General features: G+C 44.3%; 1 protein-coding gene across 2 annotated transcripts; it reads left to right on the top strand.

Moving 5' to 3' along the window:
• Nucleotides 1–15264: 15264 nt before the first annotated feature.
• Nucleotides 15265–18240, top strand: LOC127556103 (cytochrome c oxidase subunit 6B1). Of its 2 annotated transcripts, none has more exons than XM_051988989.1 (4): nt 15265–15382; nt 16923–17041; nt 17545–17645; nt 18046–18240. In XM_051988989.1, the coding sequence occupies exons 2-4, from the start codon at nt 16936–16938 to the stop codon at nt 18097–18099; spliced, it is 261 nt and encodes an 86-aa protein (XP_051844949.1). In that variant the 5' UTR covers nt 15265–15382; nt 16923–16935; the 3' UTR covers nt 18100–18240. The 2 variants fall into 2 exon arrangements, with proteins under 2 accessions (XP_051844949.1, XP_051844950.1); XM_051988990.1 differs by having other exon boundaries at nt 15266–15382; nt 16928–17041.
• The last annotated feature ends 7062 nt before the right edge of the window (nt 18241–25302 follow it).

Below are 25302 nucleotides of genomic sequence, written 5' to 3'. Positions count from 1 at the left end.
GGACTGGGAACTGGCCAATGAGCCACAGTGCAGAATATGGGAGAGGGATCACACACATTAGGGATCAGGAAGGGCTTCAAGTAAACCATGGGGTCTGAGGTGTGCCTTGGAGGAAACTCAGGATTACAAAAGGCGCAGGGCAAGGAGTATATTCCAGGCATGGGGGAGGGGAAGGAAGAAAAAGAGGAAAAGAAGTCGAAGAAAGCTGGAGAGGGGAGAAAACATGAGATGGACAAAGGAGAAAGGGGAAGAGAGAGAAATGGAGGGAAGAGAAAGGAGAGGAGAAAGGTGGAGAGAGGAGAAAGAGGGAGAGAAAGGAGGGAAGAAAAGATGAAGAGAGCATGAGATAAAGAAAATTGGAGGGGAGAGATGAGACAAGAGGGGGAAGAGAGAAAATGGGAAGAGAAGGGAGAGAGGAGAGCTGAAGAGGGGGAAGGGAGAAAGAGAAAGATGGGGGAGGAAAGCATGAGAATGAAAGGCAAAAGAGGGAGATAAAAAGAGAAAGGGAGAGGAGAAGAAAGAAGAGGCAGAGAGAAAAAAGATGGAGAGGGAAAAAAGCATGAGACAAGAGAGAAGAGAAATGGAAAGGAGAGAGAAGAAAGGAGGGGAGACAGGACAGGAGGAGAGGGAATAAAGCATTAGACAAAGGGGGACAAAGGGGAGGGGAGAGGAGAGAGAGATGAAGAAAAAGGAAAGAGGAGAAAAGACAGAAAGATGGAGGGGAGAGGAGAGCATGAGATGGACAAAAATGAAGTAGGGAGGAGGGGAGAGATGGATGGAGAAAGGAGAAGGGGAGGAGAGACGGGAGAAGGAGGAGAAGAGGAGAAAAAGCTGGAGAGGAAAGAGCATGAGAATGAACAAAGGAGAATGGAAAGAGAAGGGAAAGGAGAGGAGAGAGAAGAGGAAGAAAAAAAAGAAGAGAAAAGATGGAGAGGGGGAAAAGAGATGGACAAAGGAGAGAGATGAAGGGGGAAAAGAGAAGAGGGGGAAATGTGAGAAAAGAAGGGGAAGAGAGGAGAGAAAGGAGAAAGGGGAACGAGAGAAAAGAGCAGAGGAGGGAGAAAAATGGGGAAAAGAAGAGAGAAAGGGGAAAGAGAAGAATCAAAGATGGAGGGGGGCAATGGACAAAAGAGAAATAGGAGAAAAGGAGAGATGCAAGAAGAGGGAGAGGAAAGGAGAAAGAGAGAGAAAAGGGAGAGAAAGATGGTGAAGAGAAAAAGAAGAAAAGTAGAGAGAGAGAGAGAGATCAAAAAGAAGAGTGTGGGGATGGCTAAGTGAAACAGTGGTTACAACTGCCAGAATCAGGAGGATCCAAGTTAAAATTCAGCCTCAGACACTTACCAGCTGCGTGACCTGGGCAAATCACCTGAGTCCAATGGCAGACATGGTCAGATCAGCATTTCAGAAAAATCACTGGTAATTATGAGAGAGGGCTGGAAGTGGGTGGGGTGGGGAGAACGGATATAAGGCTAGAGAAAGGGAAGCAAAAGACTATTTTAGTGATATGGAGTCTATCTGGAGGAATACCAGCTAGCACTGGGACAGGATTTTTAGATTTATAAAGCAGTTTCCAATTATTCTACTTTATCCTCACAACAATCCTGCTAGGTAAGTGCTATTATTATTCCCATTTTGCAGTTTAAGAGGTTGTATCAGGATTCAAATTTTAGGGGTTCCTAAGTCCAAGTGCAGCACTATCCACTGGACCACCTAGCTGCCTCAGACAGAAAGGAGAAGATTTGGGGACTGATTGCTAAAGTGGAGAGGGAGGGAGTACAGGATGACACTGAATTTCAAACCTGGAGTGCTGATGGTGCCCTCAGCAGAACTAAGAAAGCTTGGAAGAAGGGGTTGGGGAGAAAGATAATAGTTTACTTTCAGACATGTTGAATTTGAGGTAAAAATGCCCCGTTGGTTGTTGTCCTTTATTCTGGAAGAGGACCAACATCAAGTTAGAATCCAGTTACAGTGTGTCTAACTGGCTGATACACCAATAAGAACTCAGAGTGCTCTGCCACAGATTGGACACAAATAGTCCCTATGAACATTTAGGGGGCTTCTCTAACTTTGTGCATCTTGAGTTTCTTCTGAGCTAATTCATTCTGCTTTGTTCATAGAGCACGGCACCTTCTCTGAGGAGGGCAAGCTATGCTGGTGGTCCTGTGCCAGTGTCTCCCATGTCATACGATCTATTCTAAAGTTCTTAAGAGATGCAGAAAGATTATTTTTTTCTTTTTTCATTATTATAGCTTTTTATTTACAAGTTATATGCACGGGTAATTTTTCAGCATTGACAACTGCAAAACCTTTTGTTTCAACTTTTCTCCTCCTTCCCCCCACCCCTTCCCCCAGACGGCAGGTTGACCAATACATGTTAAATATGTTAAAGTATAAGTTAAATACAATATATGTATACATGTCCAAACAGTTATTTTGCTGTACAAAAAGAATCAAACTCTGAAATGTTGTACAATTAGCTTGTGAAGGAAATCAAAAATGCAGGCAGACAAAAATAGAGGGATTGGGAATTCTATGTAGTGGTTCACACTCATTTCCCAGAGTTCTTTTGCTGGGTGTAGCTGTTTCAGTTCATTATTGCTCCATTGGAACTGGTTTGGTTCATCTCATTGCTGAAGAGGGCCACGTCCATCAGAATTGATCCTCCTATGGTATTGTTGTTGAAGTATATAATGATCTCCTGGTCCTGCTCATTTCACTCAGCATCAGTTCCTGTGAGTCTCTCCAGGCCTTTCTGAAATCATCCATGCAGAAAGATTATTGAATCCATATAAACTGATAAAGTCAGCAAAAAAGAAAGCAGAAATAAAAAAGGGAAGAGGCCGGGACAGAGCTTAAGGGATATAGAAATAGAGAAATAGATGATACATTGCCAAAGGAGCCTGAGGAAGAATGGCCAGCTGATAGGAGATCCAAGAGAGATGTATCCTGAGAGCCCACAGAGAAGAGAATAAAGGGGAGTCAATAAGAAAAGGGTGTTAAATTTAGTAAGGAAGAATTGAATAATGAGTTGAGTGAAGAAATCAGAATACAGATTCCATAGGAATAATAAAATGGAAGAGGAAGTTGAAACATTGATTATGGGCAGCTTTTTCCAGAAGTTAAGATTCAGAAAAGTAGATGGAACAATAGTTATCTAAATAGTGGGATTAAGTGGCTTTTTTCAGGATGGAAACGAATTGGGCATGTTTATAGTAGTAGGGGAAAACAGATTAGAAGAGATATGGTGATTAGATAAAGTAGATGGTGCTAGGAGCAAGGGGCTGAAAGAGAGGAAATGGGATCAAGAATATATGGTCTTAGTAAGAAGGGTGAACTCTTTAATAGAGACTGAAATAAATAAGTGAGGAAAGGATGAGAAATAAATCTAGGGGATTATGAGGTGGGGAGGGGAGGGACTAAGGAAAATGGGAGAAGGCACAATTCTCAGCAAATAGCTTCAATTTCTTTCAGTCAAGTATGAGGTTTTTAGTTGAAAGTGTTGGGGGGAAATGTGCAAAAATGTTTAAAGCAGCTCTTTTTGTAGTGGCAAGGAACTAGAAACTGAGTGGATGCTCATCAGCTAGAGAATGGCTGAATAAATGATGGTATATGAATGCCATGGAACATTATTGTTCTTTAAGAAATGATAAGTCATTTTTTCTTTCTCATTTTTTTTTTTACTTTTTGATCTGATTTTTCTTGTGTAGCGTGATAAATATGGAAATATGTAAGAAGAATTGCACATGTTTAACCTATATTGGATTATATTGGATTACTTTGTACCTAGGGAAGGAGGTGGGGGGAACGGAGGGAGAAAAATTTGCAACAAAAGATTTTGTAAAGGTGAATGTTGAAAACTATTTTTCCATGTATTTTGAAAATAAAAGGCTATTATTTTTAGAAAGAAAAGAGAAGCAATAATAAGCAGGCTGATTTCAGGAAGGCCTAGAAAGACATGAACTGATGCTCAGTGAAGTAAAATCAAGAGAACATTGTACACAGCGACAAAAAGATGATGATGATCAACTATGATGGACGTGGCTCTTTTCGACAATGAGATGATTTGGGCCAATTCCAGTAGACTTGTGATGGAGAGAGCCATGTGCACCCTGGGAGATTGGACGTAGAGCACAACATCATCTTTTCACCTTTTTTGTTGTCGTTGTTTGCTTGCTTTTTTTTCTTTCTCATTTTATTCCCTTTTGATCTGATTTTTTTGGGCAGCATGATAAATGTGGAAATCTGTTTAGAAGAATTGCACATGTTTAACCTATATTGGATTACTTGTTTTAGAGGAAGGGGGGAAGTGGGGAGACAGGGAGGGAGGGAGAAAATTTTGGAACACAAGGTTTTGCAAGGGTGAATGTTGAAAACTAATTTTTGCATGTATTTTGAAAGATAAAAAGCTTTCTTTTTTTTTTTTTTAAGTGTTTGGGGAAGGATCAAAAAAGACAATGTGTGTATCACACGGTACATGATTGTGTATAAGATAATGTATAGGTCACACTTGGGCACTAGGTGGCGCCGTAGCGCACAGAGCACTGAGTCTGGAGTGGGAAGGAATCCTCTTCCTGAGTTCAAATCTGACTTCAAACACTAGTTGTGTGATCCTGGACAAGTCACTTCAGCCCGTCTGCCTCAGTTTCCTCAACCTGGAGAAGGAAATTCCAAACCCTTCCAGTATCTCTGCCAAGAAAACCCCAAAAGAGGTCACGAAGAATTAGACATGATCGAAAAAACTGACAAGAAAAATGCGTTCCACTGAAGATGCTTGGTCTCAGCTCCAGCAGGGATTGCCTTATGCCCACTAGAAGGCACTGTGTCCCTGCATTAATGCTACAGCAGGAGGCAGCAGTATTTGGATGCTCACCACGCAATTAGCCCCCAAACCTTGTCTCCTTCTCTCTGGACACATATGGAACAACTTTGCTAAGTAAGAGACTATAGTCTCCCCACTGGCCAACAGATAGAGTTGGGTCTCTGGCCTCCAACCCTATCCCTCCTTCCTAGATGGGGATGGCCAATCATCCTCCTCTTCCCAGGAGAGTGTATATGTCCATAAAGACAAAGGGGCTCGAGATCGATGGCCCGTTAGCTAGGCCGACACATCACGCGTTAGTGATTTTCAGCAGTAGTCCTTGTTTTTAACGTGAGGCTGGGTTCAGCGGAAGTGAGGGACTGCCAGTAACATCTCCTCCTGTCTTCAATCATGGTCCTTTCAGTTCTATTGGAAAGCCCCTTCTCCAATTTGCCTTTTATAATATTTTCTAACATAGGAAGGATTAGCAACACTAATAGTCCTTTACGGTAGAAATGTCCCAGCATCTGCCTTGTCCTGCTTCCCTCCCTCGCCCCAGATCCCTTGTAAATCAAAAAGATCAAGATAAGGAAGGAAAAAGTTTACCCTAAACTTTCTCCCTTTGGTGGAACATTCTGCACTTCCTGTAAAGTTGCTAGGGATATTCATGAGCATTTGCAAATATTAATGACAATAAGCATTCGAATCCAATAGATTGAGGCAAATGGGAAAATACACACACAAAAAAAAAGATGTCATAGTAAATAGGGATTTGTCCACAGAGTCAAGACAACTTTCGCTTTGCCCCTGAGATAAATTGGCTGTGTGACTTTGGATAAGTAACTTAACTGCTCAATGCCCCTTGGAAACTCTGAGACTCGGAGTCTCACCTGAATAGGTGAGAGTTTTTTCACTTGGAGTTACCTATGTACTTAAAATCAAAGGCCCAACATGCCAGGTAATTATCCAGGGAACCATTTCACAGTTGGGTTAGATCAAAGGATACAGCAAGACCAGAATGATACAAAACACACCTCTTTTGGGACAAGGAATCTAAATTGCATGTGCAAGATGTTTTTGTCCATCATTTCAAAAAGGACCGGGAGCATCATGAGCTTGACTCAAGCAGGAATTGGCTCTGAGAGCTGCCAAGCTGACAGCTTCATTCTCTCTTCCAGAGACACCCACTGAAGTCCAGTGGCAAGACAAAGGCCACAAAGACCAGAGGTGGCCTGCGGTATAGGAGATGGCCACTCAAGCTCTCTCTGCTCCACAGCATCTGGTTCGCCCGCCGCCGTGGCCGCTGGAACCCACTGTTCCCTCCTGCCCATTCTGCCAGGGCAAGCCTTCACACGCCGGGGGTAGACACCCCCTAACTCACTGGTTTGAGGTCCATCAATTACCCTCAACCTGGTCTGGCCTGTCTCCTGGCTGGTTTTACCAGGGTGTGGCTGCCGCATATACTACAGCTTCTTCCACAGGAGAGAGTAGAGTGTCAGACATTAAAGATGGGCGGACAGCCCCGAAAAAGGCTCAGCCAGCTGTCACCCCGGAGGCGCTAGTCCTCCGTGAACGCCCCTGCACCTTTGTGCAGGATATCCACATAACAATGGTTGTCACGCCCTCTATAGATAAATAAAATTGTTGTTGTTCAGGCATTTCAATTGAGTCTGACTCTTTGGGAGCCGTTTTGGGGTTTTTCTGGCAAAGATACTAGAGTGGTTGCCATTTCATTTTCCAGCTCATTTGATAGATGAGGAAACTGAGGCAGACAGGGTTAAGTGACTTGACCAGGGTCACACAGCTGGGAAGTGTCTGAGATTAAATTTGAGTTCAGGTCTTTCTGATTCAAGTCCAGAGCTTTATCCACTGTTCTAACTGTCCCTCAATAAGACTAAAATAGAGGGGGAAAAAGGCCTACCCAACAGGGATATACAGAAAGAAGACATGCATAGTTGCATAAAAATAGAAGCCACATGGGTTCCCAGAAGAAACAATTCATCACCATCATTTCTTGCCAGTTGGTGAATTGGCCGACTTCCCAGATTGGCATGTTGAGCTTGTGAGACATTCTCCTCAGTGCCCCCTAAAAAAAGAGTTCTGACAGTCACAGAGTCTGTCTGATTCAGATAAATAAAGAAGACATTCTGTATCATTCTCCCAAAATCAATTCTGACGAGGAGAAACGACTGACTCCATAAGCAACTCCTCTGTCTGCCTGATGCTTCTGCCACAGATGCTTCTTGGGGCAGATGATTCTCTCAGAACAAGACGATTCTGTTTGCCAGCTTGGACTCCACACAGGGTCAGGTTTATGTGGCTAAGACCACAGTTCCAATGAAGATTTCCCTAGTAGGTCTCAGAAAGGTCAGGACTCTCTGCCAATCAGACTCACTTAAATTGGTGCAGGTGAAAGTAGGGATGGCCAGGGCGTAATGCCCTTGTGTGTCCTTGTACTTTTTGCCTTGTATGTTCCCGGACACTTACATTTATTCCAATATATTTCTTTTTGTTGTGGTCTTTCAGACATTCTTCCTCTGTGTCCAACTCTTTGTGACCCCACATTGGGGTTTTCTTGGCAAAAGTGCTGGAGTGCTTTGCCATTTCCTTTACGAGCTCGTTTGACAGATGAGGAAACTGAGGCAGATAGGGAGAAGTGACCTGCCCAGGGTCACACAACTAGGAAGTATGAGTTCAGGAAGATGAATCTTCCCCACTCCAGCTGGGGGGATCTATGCTCTCTGGTGCCACCTATTCACCCCCATATTTAATCAGATTTTCACATTATACTCTTTTGCTCTGTAGAGGCAGAAGCTCATTTTGTAGGTCCATTTGTCAGCTTTTCTAGTTGGATCTATCCCATTGTTTAGTAGGCCCACCGTGATTATTTCTAGGCTTATTTGCTTTTACTTTATGGCCCCCCTCTCAAATCTGCATTGATATGGTATTAAAGAGCTCTAGTAGAGTAGTAGAACTGCAGTCAGAGAGATGTAAATGCAATTACAGCCTCAAACACTGCATGATCCTGCACAAGTCCTTTAGTTTCTGTCTCCCTCAGTTTCTTCAGTTATTAAATGGGTTAATGTTGGAATCCTTACAAAGTGTTAACTCATTAGAGTTGATAGAAACAATAATTACCTAATTTAGCAGGGTACTTAGCAAATCCTCCAGCTCACTAATGTATTTAAGTACTCATTGGAGTTCACACTTTGGGGAGATTCACAAGTCAGTATTCATATGAGATTCAAGAGCCAGAACACCATAATCCCACTCTCAGATCCCATAATCCCATTCTCCCAGGAGGAGTCAACCTTTTAAACCGAGCATAAAAAGAGCTTCAGTGAGCCAGTCCTTCAGTTCAGAAGAAGCCCATTCTCTACAGAAAGGACTGGCGAGACTTACATGAACTGATGCTGAGTGAAATGAGCAGGGCCAGGAGATCATTATATACCTCAACAACGATACTGTTTGAGGATGTATTCTGATGGAAGTGGATCTCTTCGACAAAGAGAGCTAATTCAGTTTCAATTGATCAAGGATGGACAGAAGCAGCTACACCCAAAGAAATGAATATAAACTGCTTGCATTTTTGTTTTTCTTCCTGGGTTATTTCTACCTTCTGAATCCAATTCTCCCTGTGCAACAAGAGAATTGTTCAGTTCTGCAAACATATATTGTATCTAGGATATACTGTAACCCATTCAACATGTAAAGGACTGCTTGCCATCTGGGGGAGGGGGTGGAGGGAGGGAGGGGGAAAATCGGAACAGAAGTGAGTGCAAGGGATAATGCTGTAAAAAATTACCTTGGCATGGGTTCTGTCAATAAAAAGTTATTGAAGAAGAAGAAGAAGAAGAAGAAGAAGAAGAAGAAGAAGAAGGAGAAGGAGAAGGAGAAGGAGAAGGAGAAGGAGAAGGAGAAGGAGAAGGAGAAGGAAAAGGAGAAGGAAGAAGAAGGAGAAGGAGAAGGAAGAAGAGGAGGAGGAGGAGGAGGAGGAGGAGGAGGAGGAGGAGGAGGAGAAGAAGAAGAAAGAACCAGATTCATTCCATTTTCCACCTTGGTGCTGGCTGGAGGCTGAAGGACAAACCTTTGGATTTGGAGACATTCGGAAGAAGCTCTTGGAACCAAGCAGAGAGATAGGCCACCAAGAAAACTAACCAGACTATTTTGGAGGAAGTAATAAAAGATTTGAACTTTTATCACCTGGTTGCATTTGGGGTGATTATTGATCTGAACTGATACTAAGACTGCCTCCAGAAAACCTCCCCAAGAAACCTGCTCTCCCACAGAGAACCATTATATTTTAAAGAAGAGAACACCACAGGTTAGCATCTATCTCACAGAATTGTGGGGAGGATCAAACGATAGAACATTTGTAAAAAATGCTTAACATGGTGCCTTACACACAGCAGATGCGATGAAAATGCTTATTCTTTTTCCTTACCTTCCCTCCTGATGTATTAAGCAGATAAATTGGCTTTTGACTTTAGTCACTAAAGCAACATTTCGGGTGTCGTTCTGCATCATGCTGTATCCGTTGGCAGCCATCGTTGCTGTCTTTATTATTACAAATTGCATTCAGAGGTAACTCTCTGAGCCACTAGCTAATAATCTTTACTTTGATCATTTTAGTTGTAGAACATATAGAACGATAGAACGCACCAGGCTCTTGTTTAGGCTGATTTTGCAAGGGATTGTGGAATTACAGACACTGAGGGGGAATGGAACAATATCTGGCAAGGGGTTGGCTGACCCTCACACACACACACAGACATGCACACGCACACACACATGTACACACTCACACATATGCACACACATGCTTATGCACACCCCTAGGATTTGGACTTCTTTCTAGTTCAAGAAGAAGCAAACAAGCAGATCAGCTCCTCAGATGAGAGAGTAGAGTTTTTTGCATGCAGGCTGTGACTGGAATTTTGGGATTCTCGACAACGAGGAGAGGAGAAGAAAGAGGTATTGATCGTTCCATGGACGTAATTGGTGTCTCCCACATCGGAAGTTTTCTTCTTCAAGACCATGGGAGATGACCTCTATCTAATGGATGAACTGGGAGGTGTGTGACTGTGGGTTTTAATTCCATCTTTCAACCCAGGGAAGAATGATTCTACCCGTTCTTGATTTGTTTTCACTTAATTGTGATTTTTTTTTTGGTATTCTGTTAAAGAATTGACAAATTTGACATAATTTCTTTTTTAATTACAGCTTTCTATTTACAAGATATATGCATAGGTAATTTTACAGCATTGACAATTGTCAAACCTTTTGTTTGAATTTTTCCCCTCTTTCCTCCCACCCCCTCCCCCAGATGGCAGGTTGACCACTACATGTTAAATATATTAAAGTATAAGTTAAATGCAATATTAGTATACATGACTTAATTTCTTACAAATACTCTATGGTTGATCCTGTCCTTATGTAACTTGACATCCTTTCTTTTGCAGCATAAAAGAGCAGGAGGACCTCTACGGGACAGAGGGACTTCTCATAGGGCAGTATTGGGAATTCAACCTCCAGGTCAGTGTTAGAGTTTTGCTCTCTGAAGGAAGGACACGGAGCAGCTAGGTGGTGCAGTAGATAGAGCATGGGCTCTGGATTCAGGCAGGTAGGTGTTCAAATCCAGTCTCAGGCACTTACTAAAACAACCTTTCCGGTGTCACTCTGCATTGTGCAACATCCATTGGTATCTATTGTTGCTATCTTTATTTTTAAAAAACAGCATTCAGAAGTAACTTTCTGAGATGCTAAAGGAGGGAAGAAAGAAAGCTATACGTTTCCAAATGCAAAATTACTGTGAATATAGGTTCTATTCCATAAATCTACCCTGTTGATACAAGCTACCGGTACACATAGAACCACATCTCAAAATATTACATCCACAACATGCATTATATGCATCTGCGTATTTGTCTGGTGACACTTATGACCACTTTTCTTGGTTCTCCTGCAAACTCATCAATTAATCAACTTATTGTTACTTGGTCTTAACCCTTCTGACCTTTCTAGACCAAAATATAATCTGATTGAGGTTCTAGGCCAGGGGTTCTTAACTTTTTGTGTATCACAGGCTCCCTTAGAAAGTCTGGTGAAGGCCTTTTCCCAACCCCTCTTAATTCTAGAACCTTCTCTTAATTATTTCCTATTTATCCTGTCTAATAGCTTGTTGGTACATATTTGCTCGCTTCTTATCTCCCTCTTAGACTGTAAGCCCCTTGAGGACAGGGTCTGTCATTTGCCACTTTTTGTATCCCCAGCACTTAGCGCAGCATCTGGTACAAGTTCTTTATAAATGGTTATTGACCGATTCTCAATGCATAAAATACGTAGCATTACAAAGGAAGACAATTCTATTGAAAGAGAGTGATCAAAATACTGTCAAACAAAAGCACGGGCTTCTTTGCTGAGCTGACAGTGACCATCTTCTTATCCAGGTACCTGCACTCCCCACTCTGAGCCAGTGGATGATTCAGAGGTTGTCAATGCCTACAGTGTTATACAACTTAGGTTATAAAATATATGTACCGGGATCAAGACGATGATCCGCAGCCCTTCCACAAACATATAGTGAAAAATGCTCTCCACTCCCTAAGAGGTGATAATTATATGACTGGCATTCCCAGCTCAGAGCTGGTGGCTGATCCAGGCTGGCTATCTCAGACTCTCCAATGGGAGCAGGGGGAGGAGAGGGCAGAAGCAGCGTTTCAATGGCTTGAACCTTAGGTAGGAATGAGTTAGTATTTCTGTTCAATCCTCCTCTACCAGATTTTACCAAGGTGGCTGAGACAAAGTTGATGGGCTCCACCGGCAGGTGAAAATGTTTTCCTTATTTAAATCATAACTTTGTCAGCTACTGTTTCATCTGAGTCTTTCTGCAACTAATGACCAGGCTCTCCCAAAGATCCTCTTGGCTAAATCTAAGTGCCTCACTCCTTTCCTCTTACCTGCTCACAAGGGAATCTGACTAAATCTCCTCTGGGCAAAAAGTGGATCAGAGGATCTAGAGGTGGAAGGTCATCTGGTCTAATCTCCTCACTTTACAGACTGAGGAAACTGAGGCAAGAAAGATTAAAGTGATTTGTTCAAGGTCACATAGACTGTGGAGTAATATAGTTAGAGAGCTGGAGAGGACCTCGGAAGCCTAGTTCATAAACATTACCAGGAAGGCCCAGGAAGTGAGGTAATTTAGTCAAGAACACGTCACCAAGGACACAGCTAAGATTCATTCTGTGCATTGTAGCAATCTTCCTCTGAATGATGGTGCCCCGGGATTAATTGTCAATTTAATAATTATTTCCAATTCCTACCTTTGCTTTTCATCAGGGCCCAAGGTTGTGCCTGGTCTGTGAAACCTTGTCTCCTCTCCACCCACCTGCAGCTTTGCCCACAGGCTTATACCTCCCCCTACTCTTCTCCTGCTGGGACAGAACCCAGTAGGTGTCAGGAGTTCTGTCCTCCAGCAGAAGTATTGGTTTATCGCTTGAAACGTGGATGTGAATTTTATTATTGGTCCTTGTGCTTCTTACCTGATGATTCCATAACAGCCATAGGAACCCATTTCATTCTCACAAAACTCAGTGGTGCTTATGGGAGGGACAAATGGCGGCTCACAACATAAAACTAGATATTGCTTCCCACAAAAAAGAAAAAAAAAGAAAAAAGAAAAGAAAAGAAAAAAGAAAAAAAAAAGGCAACAGCATTTATTAAAACTAAAGCTATACTTAGAGTAGGCCTTTAGGTGGCGCTGCTACAGGTAGAATTCTGGCCCTGGAGTCAAACCTGAGTTCAAATATGGCCTCAGATACTTCCTAGCCGTGTGAGCCTGGGCAAATCGCTTCATTCTGTTTGCCTCAGTTTCCTCATCTGTAAAATGAGCTGGAGAAGGAAATGGCCAATCACTCTTGTATTTCTACCGCAAATGGGGTCATAAAGAGTTAGACACACCGAAGAAAATTGAACAGCATGTTCAGATCCTTATTCATCTTGTCTTCTCTGGATTTTCAATTCCTTTGATTCTGGGAAGTCATTCCATGCCGAATATCCCTCCCAGTGGGTACAGTTTAAAGAGGATCTAGATTGCAAATGGTCCTGGAGCCCTCGTGGGATGACCAAGTTTGGAAGCTCTAGGTTTGACCTAAGAAAAGGTGGGCAAAGAAACATATATTGTATCTAGGATATACTGCAACATATCTAACATATATAGGACTGCTTGCCATCTAGGGGAGGGGGTGGAGGGACGGAGGGGAAAAATCGGAACAGAAATGAGTGCAAGGGATAATGTTGTAAAAAAAATTACCCTGGCATGGATTCTGTCAATATAAAGTAATTATTAAATAAAATTAAAAAAAAAAAAAAGAAAAGGTGGGCAAAGGAGATGGAGGGCAGTGGTGAGTTCAACAAATTACATCACTTGGGAAAAGCACTTTGCAAAGCTTCAAAGTGCAATAGCAATGTTAGCCAAAGCTCGGTTGCTACAGTTATTGTCATCAGCTATTTTTTTTGTGTGACCTCCCACGTGGCTACAGATTCAAGATTCTAGAGGGGGTTTCCCTGCAGGAAGAGCAGAAATAAAAGGGGATGCAGTGGGTGCAACTCTCAGAACAGTCCTTAATAGTGGAAAGGTCCCAGAATGGACTTAGCTTGCTTTCTTCCTCTCTTTTCCCTAATGCTGCAGTGAGGGCCCGGAAGGAGATCTAGAAAGAAAGGGAACAGGATAATTTCCCCCAGGTTACAGAGTGTTAAATCAAAGATACATATGTTAATGTTCTTGTTTTTCTTTGTATTGTGCTTTGCTCACAGCAAGCACTTAATAAATGTCCAGCCCACAAAGTGAGCTCTGATCGCAGGAGAACATTATACAGAGGAACAGCGCGTTGTAACAGGGATCCACCGACAAAGACGGAGCGGGATCAAGACCAAAAACATAGTGAAATGTAGTGTTCTTTAAAATATAATGGTTCTATTCAACATGTAAAGGACTGCTTGCCATCTAGGGGAGGGGATGAAAGGAGGGAGGGGAAAAATCGGAACAGAAGCGAGTGCAAGGGATAATGTTGTAAAAAATTCCCCTGGCATGGGTTCTGTCAATAAAAAGTTATTTAAAACATAAATAATATATATATATATAATGGTTCTCTAGGAGCAGGTTTCTTGGGGAGGTTTTCTGGAGGCAGCCTTAGTTTCAGTTAAAAGTAATAATCACCCAAATGCAGCCAGGCGCTAAAAGTCCAAATCTTTTATTGCTTCCTCAAAATAGCCCGGTGAGTTTTCTTTTTTTTTTTTTAATTTAATTTTATTTAATAATAACTTTGTATTGACAGAATCCATGCCAGGATAATTTTTACACAGCATTATCCCTTGCAATCACTTATGTTTCGCTTTTTCCCCTCCCTCCCTCCTCCCCCCCTCCTCCCCCCCCCCCCCAAGATGGCAAGCAGTCCTATATATGTTAAATATGTTGCAGTATATCCTAGATACAATACACATTTGTAGCCCGGTGAGTTTCCTTGGTGACCTCTCTCTCTGCTCGGTTCCAAGAGCTCCCTCCCAATGTCTCCAAATCCGAAGGTTTGTCCTTCAGCCTCCGGCCAGCACCAAGGTGGAAGATGGAATGGATCTCTTGCCTCCGCGAGAGGGCTCGCGGGCTTCCTCCCAGAGTGCTCCTCTCCGAGCCCTCCCGAGGTTCAGAAGTAAAACTCTAACCCGAAGCTAAGAGCCCCTTTATATGTGACCCGCCTTCTGGAGGCGGGGATTAAGGGAGGTGTGAGTTCGGATATCTCAAACCCTGAAGTCTCCCAAACGCGAACGCCCATGAGCACTTCAATACATTAGGGAGCTGGAGGACTTGCTAAGTGCCTGCTAACTCAGCACTTTGTAAGGATCCCGACAGGGAAACCCGCTGACCCCTCCCGAGAGGCGGTAGCCGACAATCCGCGGGGGAGGAAGCCCACTTTTCCCTGGGTATTTATTTGATTTTTGTTTGATTGGCGAAGTTCGGGCGTGTCCCTGCTCCTCATGTGGGTTTTCTCGGCAGAGATACTGGCGCGCTTTGCCCTTTCCTTCTTCAGCTCATTTTACACACGAGGAAACTGAGGCAGGCAGGGTGAAGGGACTTGCCCAGGATCCCACAGCTAAGTGTCTGAAGCCAGATTTGAAATCAAGTCTTCCTGATTCCGGGACCAGCGAGCGCTCCCTTGAAGAACGGCAGGAATTTAGAATTTTTTTTTTCAATGAATGTTTAATAGATTTATTTCCAAAAGAAAAGAAAATTAGTGAACTTCGCCGAGGGGGGAGGGGCTTCCGACGTTTTCGATGCAGATTGGCTGGCTGAGAAATGATGGGCGGATTCTCTGGCCCAACGGGAAGGCGCAGCGCTCTTCCTTCTTCGCTCCGTGGCCGCTCTAGCCTCGCCGGAAGTCTTCGCTTCTCCTGTTCCCTGCCCGCCCTGCGTCCCGGGCTTACGCATCCGCTTCCGGTCTCGAACCCTGAGTGCTGAGGGTCACATTGAGTCAGCGGTGTTCGCGGGAAGAGCGGAGACAGGGACAGCGACAGCGGCGGAAGCGACCTCAGGTGACCCCTCCCCCCATTCCCGGAGCCCCCCACCTCACCTTCGACATCTATCCGAACGCTGCGTAACCTCCCGTGGGTCGCAGCCTTCGCGCCCCACCCAGATGCCCCGCACCCCGATAAACCCCGCATCCCGCTTTCTACACGCCCCCAAATGTTGCGTGCCCTTCCTGTGAGTCGCAGCCTTTGCGTCCCCATTGAAACCTTGCGTCCTGTTCTCTACACTTGCCTGAAAGCCGCGTACCCCAGATAACCTCCGCACCCCGTTCTGCACCCTCGCTTGCATGCTACCTGGCCTTTGTACCCCCATTTATGCCCCACACCCACCTTCTGCCCCGGCCCGGGTCCTGCGGCCCCTCCCTGTATCACTGTCCTTGCACCCCCATGTACCTCACTCCGCCTTCTACACTGGCCCGGATGTTGCATGTCCTGTATACCCTCACCCCACCTTCTACACTGGCCATCATACCGTATATCCTTATATATACCCTCACCCCACCTTCTACACTGGCCATCATACCGTATATCCTTATATATACCCTCACCCCACCTTCTACACTGGCCATCATACCGTATATCCTTATATATACCCTCACCCCATCTTCTACACTGGCCATCATACCGTCTATCCTTATATATACTCTCACTCTTCTTTATTCACTAGCCACTATACTGCATATCCTCATATTGACCCTCACCCCATCTTCTACACTGGCCATCATACCGTCTATCCTTATATATACTCTCACTCTTCTTTATTCACTAGCCACTATACTGCATATCCTCATATTGACCCTCACCCCATCTTCTACACTGGCCATCATACCGTATATCCTTATATATACCCTCACCCCATCTTCTACACTGGCCATCATACCGTCTATCCTTATATATACTCTCACTCTTCTTTATTCACTAGCCACTATACTGCATATCCTCATATTGACCCTCACCCCATCTTCTACACTGGCCATCATACGTCTATCCTTATATATACCCTCACCCCACCTTCTACACTGGCCATCATACTCTCACTCTTATATATACTCTCACTCTTCTTTATTCACTAGCCACTATACTGCATATCCTCATATTGACCCTCACCCCACCTTCTACACTGGCCATTATGTCGTATATCCTTATATATACCCTCACCCCACTTTCTACACTGGCCATTATACTGCATAGCTTTATATATATCCCTCACCCACCTTCTCATCTGTCTTCAAGGCATCCCTCCTCATCCCACCCTCTCCCCAGAACGCTGCGCTCCCAGATATATATCTCACCATCCCACCTTCCAGGCTTGCTTATATATGGCTCACCCCCCAAACATATCCCGACTTTATCACTTGCCCATGTGCTGCCCACTCCCATGTACGTCAAACACCCCCACCTTGTACACTTGCCAGATGCCCCCCAGGGTGCCTGTAGCCCCTGCTTCTGCCCATTTGCTGTGTTCCCCCACATAGGCTGTGCATCCAGGGTGGGGGAGGTGTTCTGTTCGTCTAGGCCCATGAGTGACCCTCTGCTGTCTTTCCAGTCCAGGAGCCACCATGTCTGAAGACATCAAGGCCAAGATCCGAAACTACCGCACTGCGCCCTTTGACAGCCGCTTCCCCAACCAGAACCAGACCCGTAACTGCTGGCAGAACTACCTGGGTGTGTGGGGCGGTCCTTCCCTCTCCCACCCTATACAGTCCTCCATTTCTCCCAGCATAGATCTCCCAGATCTAACCCACCATCTGAGCTTGGGTTTTTCTTTTCTTAAAAACTCTACCACAAATACAATATAATTGCAGTATAACTAGTATAATCCTATGTGTTTTATTTGTAAGCATCTAAAACAGTATTTTGAAGAGGGGTCCACAAGCTTCCCCAACTACTAAAGGGATGCATGATACCAGAAAGGTTAGGAATTGCTCCTTCCCGACCCCTGAACTATTTCTTCTCTTCAATAGGATGTCAGCTCATGGAGGGGAGAGACTATCTTTGCGTCCCTAGCATGGGGCCTGGCACAGAGCAGACAATAGATACTTGTTGAATTGAATTTTTTCCCAGGCATCTGGTTCCCCCTTGAGATCTCAGACCCTTAAGTTCCAATCTCCCAAACTCTCATGGGCTATTCCGTCCAGCTACTAATCCCCTCTTCCTCTGCCTCCTAGATTTTCATCGTTGTGAGAAGGCCATGACCCAGAAAGGTGGCGATGTGTCTGTCTGCCAGTGGTACAAACGTGTCTACAAGTCCCTCTGTCCCCTGTCCTGGGTATGTAGCCTCAGGGGGAAGGGAAAGGGCACTGGGTGGGTTCATTCCTTCATTTATGCCTGCCTTTAGTGACCAGGGATGCAAGGATGGACCTGCAGTCTTTTCTGCCCTGAAAGTTGCCTGCTTTGGGTACTAATTAGGGTTGGCTCCCCACGGTTCAGGACCTAATTGTTTCCTAGAGTCAGAGGGCCCGGGTAGTATCCCAGACCACTTTTGTGACCCTGAGAAAACCTGCTCTAACCTCCTTTGGATCTTTCCCTTTACTATAAGACGGAAGGAACAACCTTTGGGATAGAAGGGCTGAGAAAAATGAATGTGAGCCATATGTGAAAAATAGGATCAGATCTGAAAAAGAGGGGAAACAGCCTGAAGCAGGTTGGTATTTTTCTGTCCTCTGTAGGTGAATACTTGGGATGATCGTAGAGCAGAAGAAACCTTCCCTGGCAAGATCTGAGCTGCTTCCTCTTCCTCCATTATCCCTACCCCGATGTCTGGGGCTGGATCCCTTCTTCCTTCAGAGCTAGGGAGGAACGTGATCTGTGGCTACCCCTGCTCTGGGAGCCAATCATGTTAAAATAAACTGTATTGGAATCAAGCGTTGAGTGTTCATGAGTGTCCACAATAGGCTGCTGAGGGAAGAAAGGGGATGGGTAGGAGAGGAGAAACATTAGCCACTTTCCCCAGACTGGACTCCCTTCTTGTTCCCTGGCCTTGAACTTGGACTTCAGCTCCCATGAATCTAGGCTTGCTGCTTTTGCCTGTGGGTGATGCTTCATGGGCCCCAGTCTAGATGGGCACAGACAGGATCTGAGTACTTCTGCAGAGCTGCATTTTTCCGGCATAATGAGGAGTGGGCAGTTTTCTTCACTCTGAAGCCTAAATAGGGGTTTTAGAGAATTTGGGGAAAATGTTCACCCTCAAAAACTACTTCTGTACTTTGTCATGAAAAGACAGAGACAAGCTTTTGGGATTCAGTTCCCTTGCAGCCAGTCCCTCATCCATTCTTTATTGAATGTCTGTAAGGGAAAGTGCTTACCTGTCATACATTGGTCCATTTATCTTAATTGTGGGTAGAAAATATATGACTTAGTGAAGTTGGACTACATGTTCAACTTCCTGTACCATCTTTTTCTACCTTTGTCCACAAGGTACAGGTTACCCGTGCTGAAGAATATCATCGTGGAAACTTAGGAAACAGCAGTTTTTGTGTGGGAACAATGTTAGTTTGGAGTTAAATTTCTGGTAAAGCATTTTAACTAAAGATGTTAGAAAAACAGATAAAATGGCATCACTATGTTAGAGTTGGGTTACAGTGTGCTGACTGTAGATGATCAGACCAATACGAGCTCAGAATGTTCTATAGGTTGGACACAAATAGTCCCTGTGAACATTAGCTTCTCTAACTGTTTCGGCATTTCTTCTGAGCTAATTCAGTTGCTCATAATAAATCAGTAAAATGGGTTTTGTAAATATTGTACCTCAAGTTACATGAGGTGCTGCTGTACTCATAACACCAAAGATTCAGGTAAGTATCAATTCACATGTGAGTATTCCTTTCAATGGGACAGATAGTAACTGTGCTAAGGACCTTCTCTGGATCTCTTGATGGGAAGGGAAAGGGGATGGTGTCCCCATTAATCCGGGCCTTGATCTTCTTGCATGTCCAGTTCACCTGTCCCTCATGCATCCTCTGATAACTTCCTTCACACCAATTATCCACAGATCTGCTCTCACTCTCTTGCCTTTATGTTGCCCTTTGGATGACTCACTTCCTCAAAGACTGATGTTCCATGTTTTTGAACCATACATAATACAATATCCTTCATAGGAAGTGTTGGGAAAAAAAACTGGATTTTAGTTTAGGGAATCATTTCGACGTCCTGGATGTTTTTCCAAATACAATCCAGTTCACTCTCCAATGCTGTGCCCAGTTTACTGTCCACCGGCAGGGACTGTTGTGGCGGTACCTGACATCAGCCTTTTGGGTTGGCTAGTCAACTGCCTAGGGTAACCTGTATTACAGAGCCTACCTTTGTGTAGCAAGCACAGATCTTCCAGCTGTATACCTCAATTGATAATAATCTAGGTATCATTGACGAACACCCTTACCTAGAGTTTTTGTGTGATTTTTAAATCATAATTTCAGCATCAGTTTCTTTTTTTGGGGGGGTAGTTAATTTATTTTTAACACATTGCTTTATGAATCGTGTTGGGAAAGAAAAATCAGCAAAAGGGAAAAACCATGGGAGAGATTTAAAAAAAAGTGAACATATGTGTTCATTTACATTGTCTCTTTAGTTCTTTTTCTGGATACAGATGGCATTTTCTGTCTAAAGTCTCTTGGGATTGGATCACTGAACCACTGAGAAGAATCAAGTCTTTCATAGTTGATCACTGCGCATTTCTGGTTCTAATGGATTTGCTCAGCATTAGTGCATATAAATCTTTCCAGGCCTTTCTAAAATCATTTGTTCATTTTGTATAGAACAATAATATTGTATTATCTTCATATACCACAACTTTTTCAGCCCATTCCCCAACTGATGGACATCTACTCATTTTCCAATTTTTTGTTAATACAAAGAGCTTCAGCATCAATTTCAACTCCCCCAAAATGAGAAAATGATCGTTAATTTGTTTGCTTTAAGGCACAGTTTTTCCTGCCAAGTTGTATTAGTTGTGCCATCTGCAAATAAACATAATCTAGCAAAATGATCTTGGTTCTTCTCAGTAGTTCAATGATCCAGAAGAATCCCAATAGATTGGATTTGGAATCAATGACCAGGAAGGATGAGATAAGGGCCTAAACAAAGATGGGGGTTGTGTGGATAGAGAAGTGATCAGATATCAGAAATAAAATGGTATGTTTTCAAAGTGGAAATATTTTACATGACTTCCTATTTGTAATGATCGTATTTCTTACTTTCTCAATAGGTGGGAAAGAACTCAGAACTGAAAAAAAAAAAAGTCAATTTCAATTGTTAAAAAAGAAATGCAGCTGTAGAAAAAATAGGATTTGATAACTAGTTAGAATGCAATGTTTAATAAATGTTTGATGATCAAAGGAGATAATAACTCAGATGTTCAGTATAATGCCTGGCACATCATAAGCACTATATATGTTGGTAATTATTATATTTAAACTGTGATGCCATCAAAGAAAGAGCAAAAAGTCCTCTATGTATGAAAATATAGCAGCTGTTTTATGGTGCAAAGAACTGGTCATTAAGGAGGCATCCATCAATTGGAAAATGATTGAACAGGTTATGTCATATGACTGTGATGGAACACTATTGTGCTATAAAAAAGGAAGAGGTTTCCAAGAGGTCTGGGAAAACCTGTATGAACTGATGCAGAGTGAAATTAGCAGAATCAAGAGAACCATTTATTCACAACAGCAAGACTTAAGAACTTGGATCGATGTTAGGAAAGGAGCCAGGGAATGGGGAGAAACTAATAGAGAAACCAAAAAAAGCAACCTCTCAGGTAAGAGATGGAAAAAGGCAACTCACTTATACAATTTAACTAACCCTAATTAGTAAGATCTATACAGACTGATCACAAATCCACTTTAATTTCAATAGATGCTCTAGCCCAAAATGCCTGAAACTGGACATTAGCCACACAGCCCTAATGCGGGGTTCTAGCTTGACAATGTTCTAGAACTTGTATACATACTGTCATTGCCTTCAAACTCCCAGGGTTATCCTTCAGCATCACAAGGATTGGAGTGGATACCTAGCAAACTCATCTAGGGAAGGCAATTTTAAGAGCCCCAGGCCCCCAAATCATGCCTCATTATAGCCCTTTTTAATTCTAAAAAGGCAACAAAACAATTTGTATAGCAAACAGTTCTTTCCCTCAAGGCCCTTACATTCTAACAGGGATGTGGAGAACAGACACAATTTTTTTTAATTGGTTAGAATCCAAAATCCAGCAGCGCCCAGCACACCACAAGGTTCTCGACAAATGCTGGTTGGACTGGGAAGTCTCCAGGAAGTCGGGATGAAAGGATTCATCACCCTTACTGGTCCGAGTGGATCTTCCTCTGCCACTAGGTGGTGCATGGCAAGCGGTAACGGTACCGCTCCACTAAGCGCTGAGCACGGATGGTCAGAGAGGAGCAGAGGAATTAGCTGGGATTTTAGGGGCTAAGGCTCCATCACCACAGAATGCTGAGCTCTCCTAGTTCTTCTGTCTGCTTTTGGGAGGAGTTCTATCGTCGTCTTCCATTACCCGTACTAGGAAAGCCTCCCCCATCTCCTTCCCATCTCAGCTGTTCTTGGTATATAGTTTTAAAACTTAGTTACACAAAAGCTGTTTGACCTCCGCACACATATCTACACCAAACTGGCACCGCGCCCCCCTTAGTGGGTTTGTCCACTGAGTTTGAAGCGTGTTAGTACGAGTCCTTCTTTATCTTGTTACGGACTCGGAGGCTGAGCTCTAATCCCAGGGGCAGCTTTAAAGGGTCTCAGGAAGAGGGTCTCGAGCTAAAGAGAGACCCAAACCCCTAGGGGGCAGGGGAAAGGACTCAGACACTCGACTCTGTGATCTTGGTTCGATTCACCTCGACTTTCTAACACGGACAAAGAAGACAGGGCTAAATGCTGGTGTTTGGAAAGCATTTTAACATTTTGGGACAGGTGGCTGAGTAAACAGCGCACTGGCTGCGTCCGGAGGACCTGGGTTCACATGGCACTTAGTAACTTAACCCAAACGGGGTCCTACAGAAACCATGTATATTTTATAGGAGAGAAAACTGAGGCTCTGGGTTGGCCTTGGTCAGAACACAGGCCTTTGAACTACTTGGCCAAGTTAGTTATTTCGGTCATCTCTGACTACATGCTCCCATTTGGCATCTTCTTGGCAGAATCACTGGAGGGCTTTGCCGTTGCCTCATTTTACAGAGGAGGAGACTGAGGCAGCGACGTGACTTGCCCAGGGTCCCCCAGCCAGTAGGAGTCTGAGGCTGGATTTGCCCCGCACTCTATGCACGATGGCGCCACCCAGCTGCCCCCGCACCTCGCTGCCTCTCGGTCTGTAAGGGGCCCTCCGGCTCGGACAATCTCCACTCCCCCCCTCCTACCAGCCCCGCTTCCGGCATACTTACCTTTGGCTGGGAGCCCCTCTGGGTGTGAGCAAACTTCCTCTCTCTGCGCCCCTTCCTCTGGGGAGCCTCAAAGCATTGTGTGCCTCGGGGATCTCTGTCCCCCACCCCGTCCCGCCCCTCCTCATTTGTGCGCCCCGAGGTTGCCTGTGATTTAATGGAGTCCTGGGGCTCCCCTGTGATTTGTTGGCATCCCGTGATGGGAGCGGTGGGGGTGAGGTGGGTGCGTCAGGCCCAGGGAGGGAAAGCCCGGGGAGGCAGTAATTACTACAGCCCTTTGAAAGCAATACCTGACCTGGGAAGGGGGACAGCCGGCCCCAGTCGGACCCCAAGCGTAATGCTCATGTCTGCCCACAGAGGGCAAGGGACGCCGGAGATCGTGGTCACACCAGAAAAAGGGGGGGGGGGGGAGAGGAAGGCCTGAGCCTCAAGCCCTCCCAGGGAGATTTCATGGCCTGGGGGGGTTCCTCTTACCTTGGGGGGAGCCCTTTGAGCTTGGGGGTTCCTCTGACCTTGGGGGGAGGTGCCCTCTGACCTTGGGGGGGGGTTCCTCTTACCTTGACCTTGCATCTCAAAATCCTCCCACCCTCTGCCCCATCCATGGTTAGTTTCTTCCCCATAAGTGAGACATGAGGCTTCTCTTCCTGTACATGTAGACCCTCTTTGGGAACAAAGGAGGAACAACAACAATGTATCCGGGTGCTTCTTGACCGTGTTTATGGGATCCTTTCTCTGGATCTGGAAGGAACTTCAGGGACCCCAAATGGGGACGTGGCTCACTCAGTTTGAACCTAGATCTTCCGACTCCAAAGCCAAGATTCTTCCCGCTGTGCCGGGCTCCTCCGTGTTTCTGGGGTCATAGAATCAGCCGGCCCCGCACTCTCTTTCCCGATGAAATGGGATCTGTAGCTGTTGACTCTCTTCACCTGCAAACTTGAGGGGCGCTTATAATGGAACTTGTAATAGGGGGTTTGCAATAGAGATTCTGCACTTAGAGACCTCAGAGACCACCTGGTCCAAACCCACTGCTTTACGGATCAGGAATCAGGCCCAGAGAGGGAGCTCACAAAGCTAACTTTCCCTACCTCGCTAGGACCCCGGGAGCTGCTCCCTGACTTGCTCTGGCTTATTTAGCTTTTTCTTGACCTTGGGAAGGCTTCTACCAAATGAGCTCACCTCATACAACGTCACCCCATTGGGTGGGAGACTAAGTAGGGGATTCCTGATTGCCCAGAGGTGAGCATCTGAACCCTCCACAAGGCTTTCTCAAGGGTTCCAGCCTGACAAAGATGGCAGGAAAAGATAATGATGAATGTCGAGGAGGAGGAGGGAAAACTGGGACGCTGGTGCATTGTGGGTAGAGTTGTAAAATGATCCAACAGTTCTAGAGAACAATCTCAAATTATGCCAAAAGGTTGTCAAACTGTGCATCCCCTTTGACCCAGCAGTGCCTCTCCTGGGCCTGTATCCCAAAGAGATACTAAAGGAGGGAAAGGAACCCACATGTGCAAGAATGCTTGTGGCAGCCCTCTTTGTAGTGGCAAGAAACTGGAAACCGAGGGATGCCCATCAACTAGGGAATAGCTAAATAAGGGATAGTATATAAAAGTAACGGAATATTATTGTTCTATAAGAAATGGAAAGAATTACATAAATTGATGATAAGTGAAATGACCAGAATTAGGAAAATACTGTACACAGTAACAGCAAAATTATCTGATAATCAATTGTGATCACTTGGCTCTTCTCAGCAATACAATGATCTAAGTCAGTTCCAATAGATTTAGGATGGAAACCGCTCTCCACATCCAGAGAAAAAACTATGGACACTAAATGTGAATCGAAGCATGTTCTTCTCACTGGGCTTTTTGTTTGTTTGCTTTTTCTTTCTCATTTTTTTTTTCCTTTTTGGTTTGATTTTTCTTGTATAACATGACAAATATGGACAGATATTCACAGTCACAGCAAGATTATCTGATGATCCACTGTGATAGACTTGGTTCTTCTCAAAAATATAATGATCTAAGACAATTTCAATAGACATAGGATGGAAAATGCCAGCCACATCGAGAGAGAGAACTGTGGAGACTAAATGTGAATAGAAGCATATTGTTTTCATTGGTCTTTTTGTTTATTTGCTTTTTCTTTCTTGCATTTTTTTTTCCTTTTTGGTTTGATTTTTCTTACACGACATGACAAATATGGAAATCTATTCAGAAGGATCGTACATGTTTACATCAGATTGCTTGCTATCTTGAGGAAGGGAAGGGAGAAAAGAGGGAGAAAAACATTGGAACACAAAATCTTACAGAAATGAATGGTGAAAACTATCTTTACTTGGATTTGGAAAAACAAAACACTACTGAGAAAAAAAAAAAAAAAAAAAGAATTCCAGCCTGATTCAATCCTCTGGAAAGCTGTCCTTGCCTCTCAAGGCCATGTTTCCTCCCCTGACTCGCTGCACTCCCACTGATGACACGACCTCCCCCCAACCCAGTCATCCACTTCTGCAATCTCAGAGTCATCTCCCACACCCCCACACAGCCT

The sequence above is a fragment of the Antechinus flavipes genome, chromosome 3 (assembly GCF_016432865.1).
Source record: "Antechinus flavipes isolate AdamAnt ecotype Samford, QLD, Australia chromosome 3, AdamAnt_v2, whole genome shotgun sequence".
In the NCBI taxonomy this organism is placed as follows: Eukaryota; Metazoa; Chordata; class Mammalia; order Dasyuromorphia; family Dasyuridae; genus Antechinus; species Antechinus flavipes.
Note: the sequence above shows the minus strand (reverse complement) of the source record. Positions and strands in the feature narration are given on the sequence as shown.

Coding starts and splice junctions, on each gene's coding strand:
- LOC127556103 (XM_051988989.1), top strand. CDS start 16,936: ATGTCTGAAGACATCAAGGCCAAGATCCGAAACTACCGCACTGCGCCC. Junction 17,042..17,544: donor CTGCTGGCAGAACTACCTGG/GTGTGTGGGGCG, acceptor TCTGCCTCCTAG/ATTTTCATCGTTGTGAGAAG. Junction 17,646..18,045: donor CCCTCTGTCCCCTGTCCTGG/GTATGTAGCCTC, acceptor TGTCCTCTGTAG/GTGAATACTTGGGATGATCG.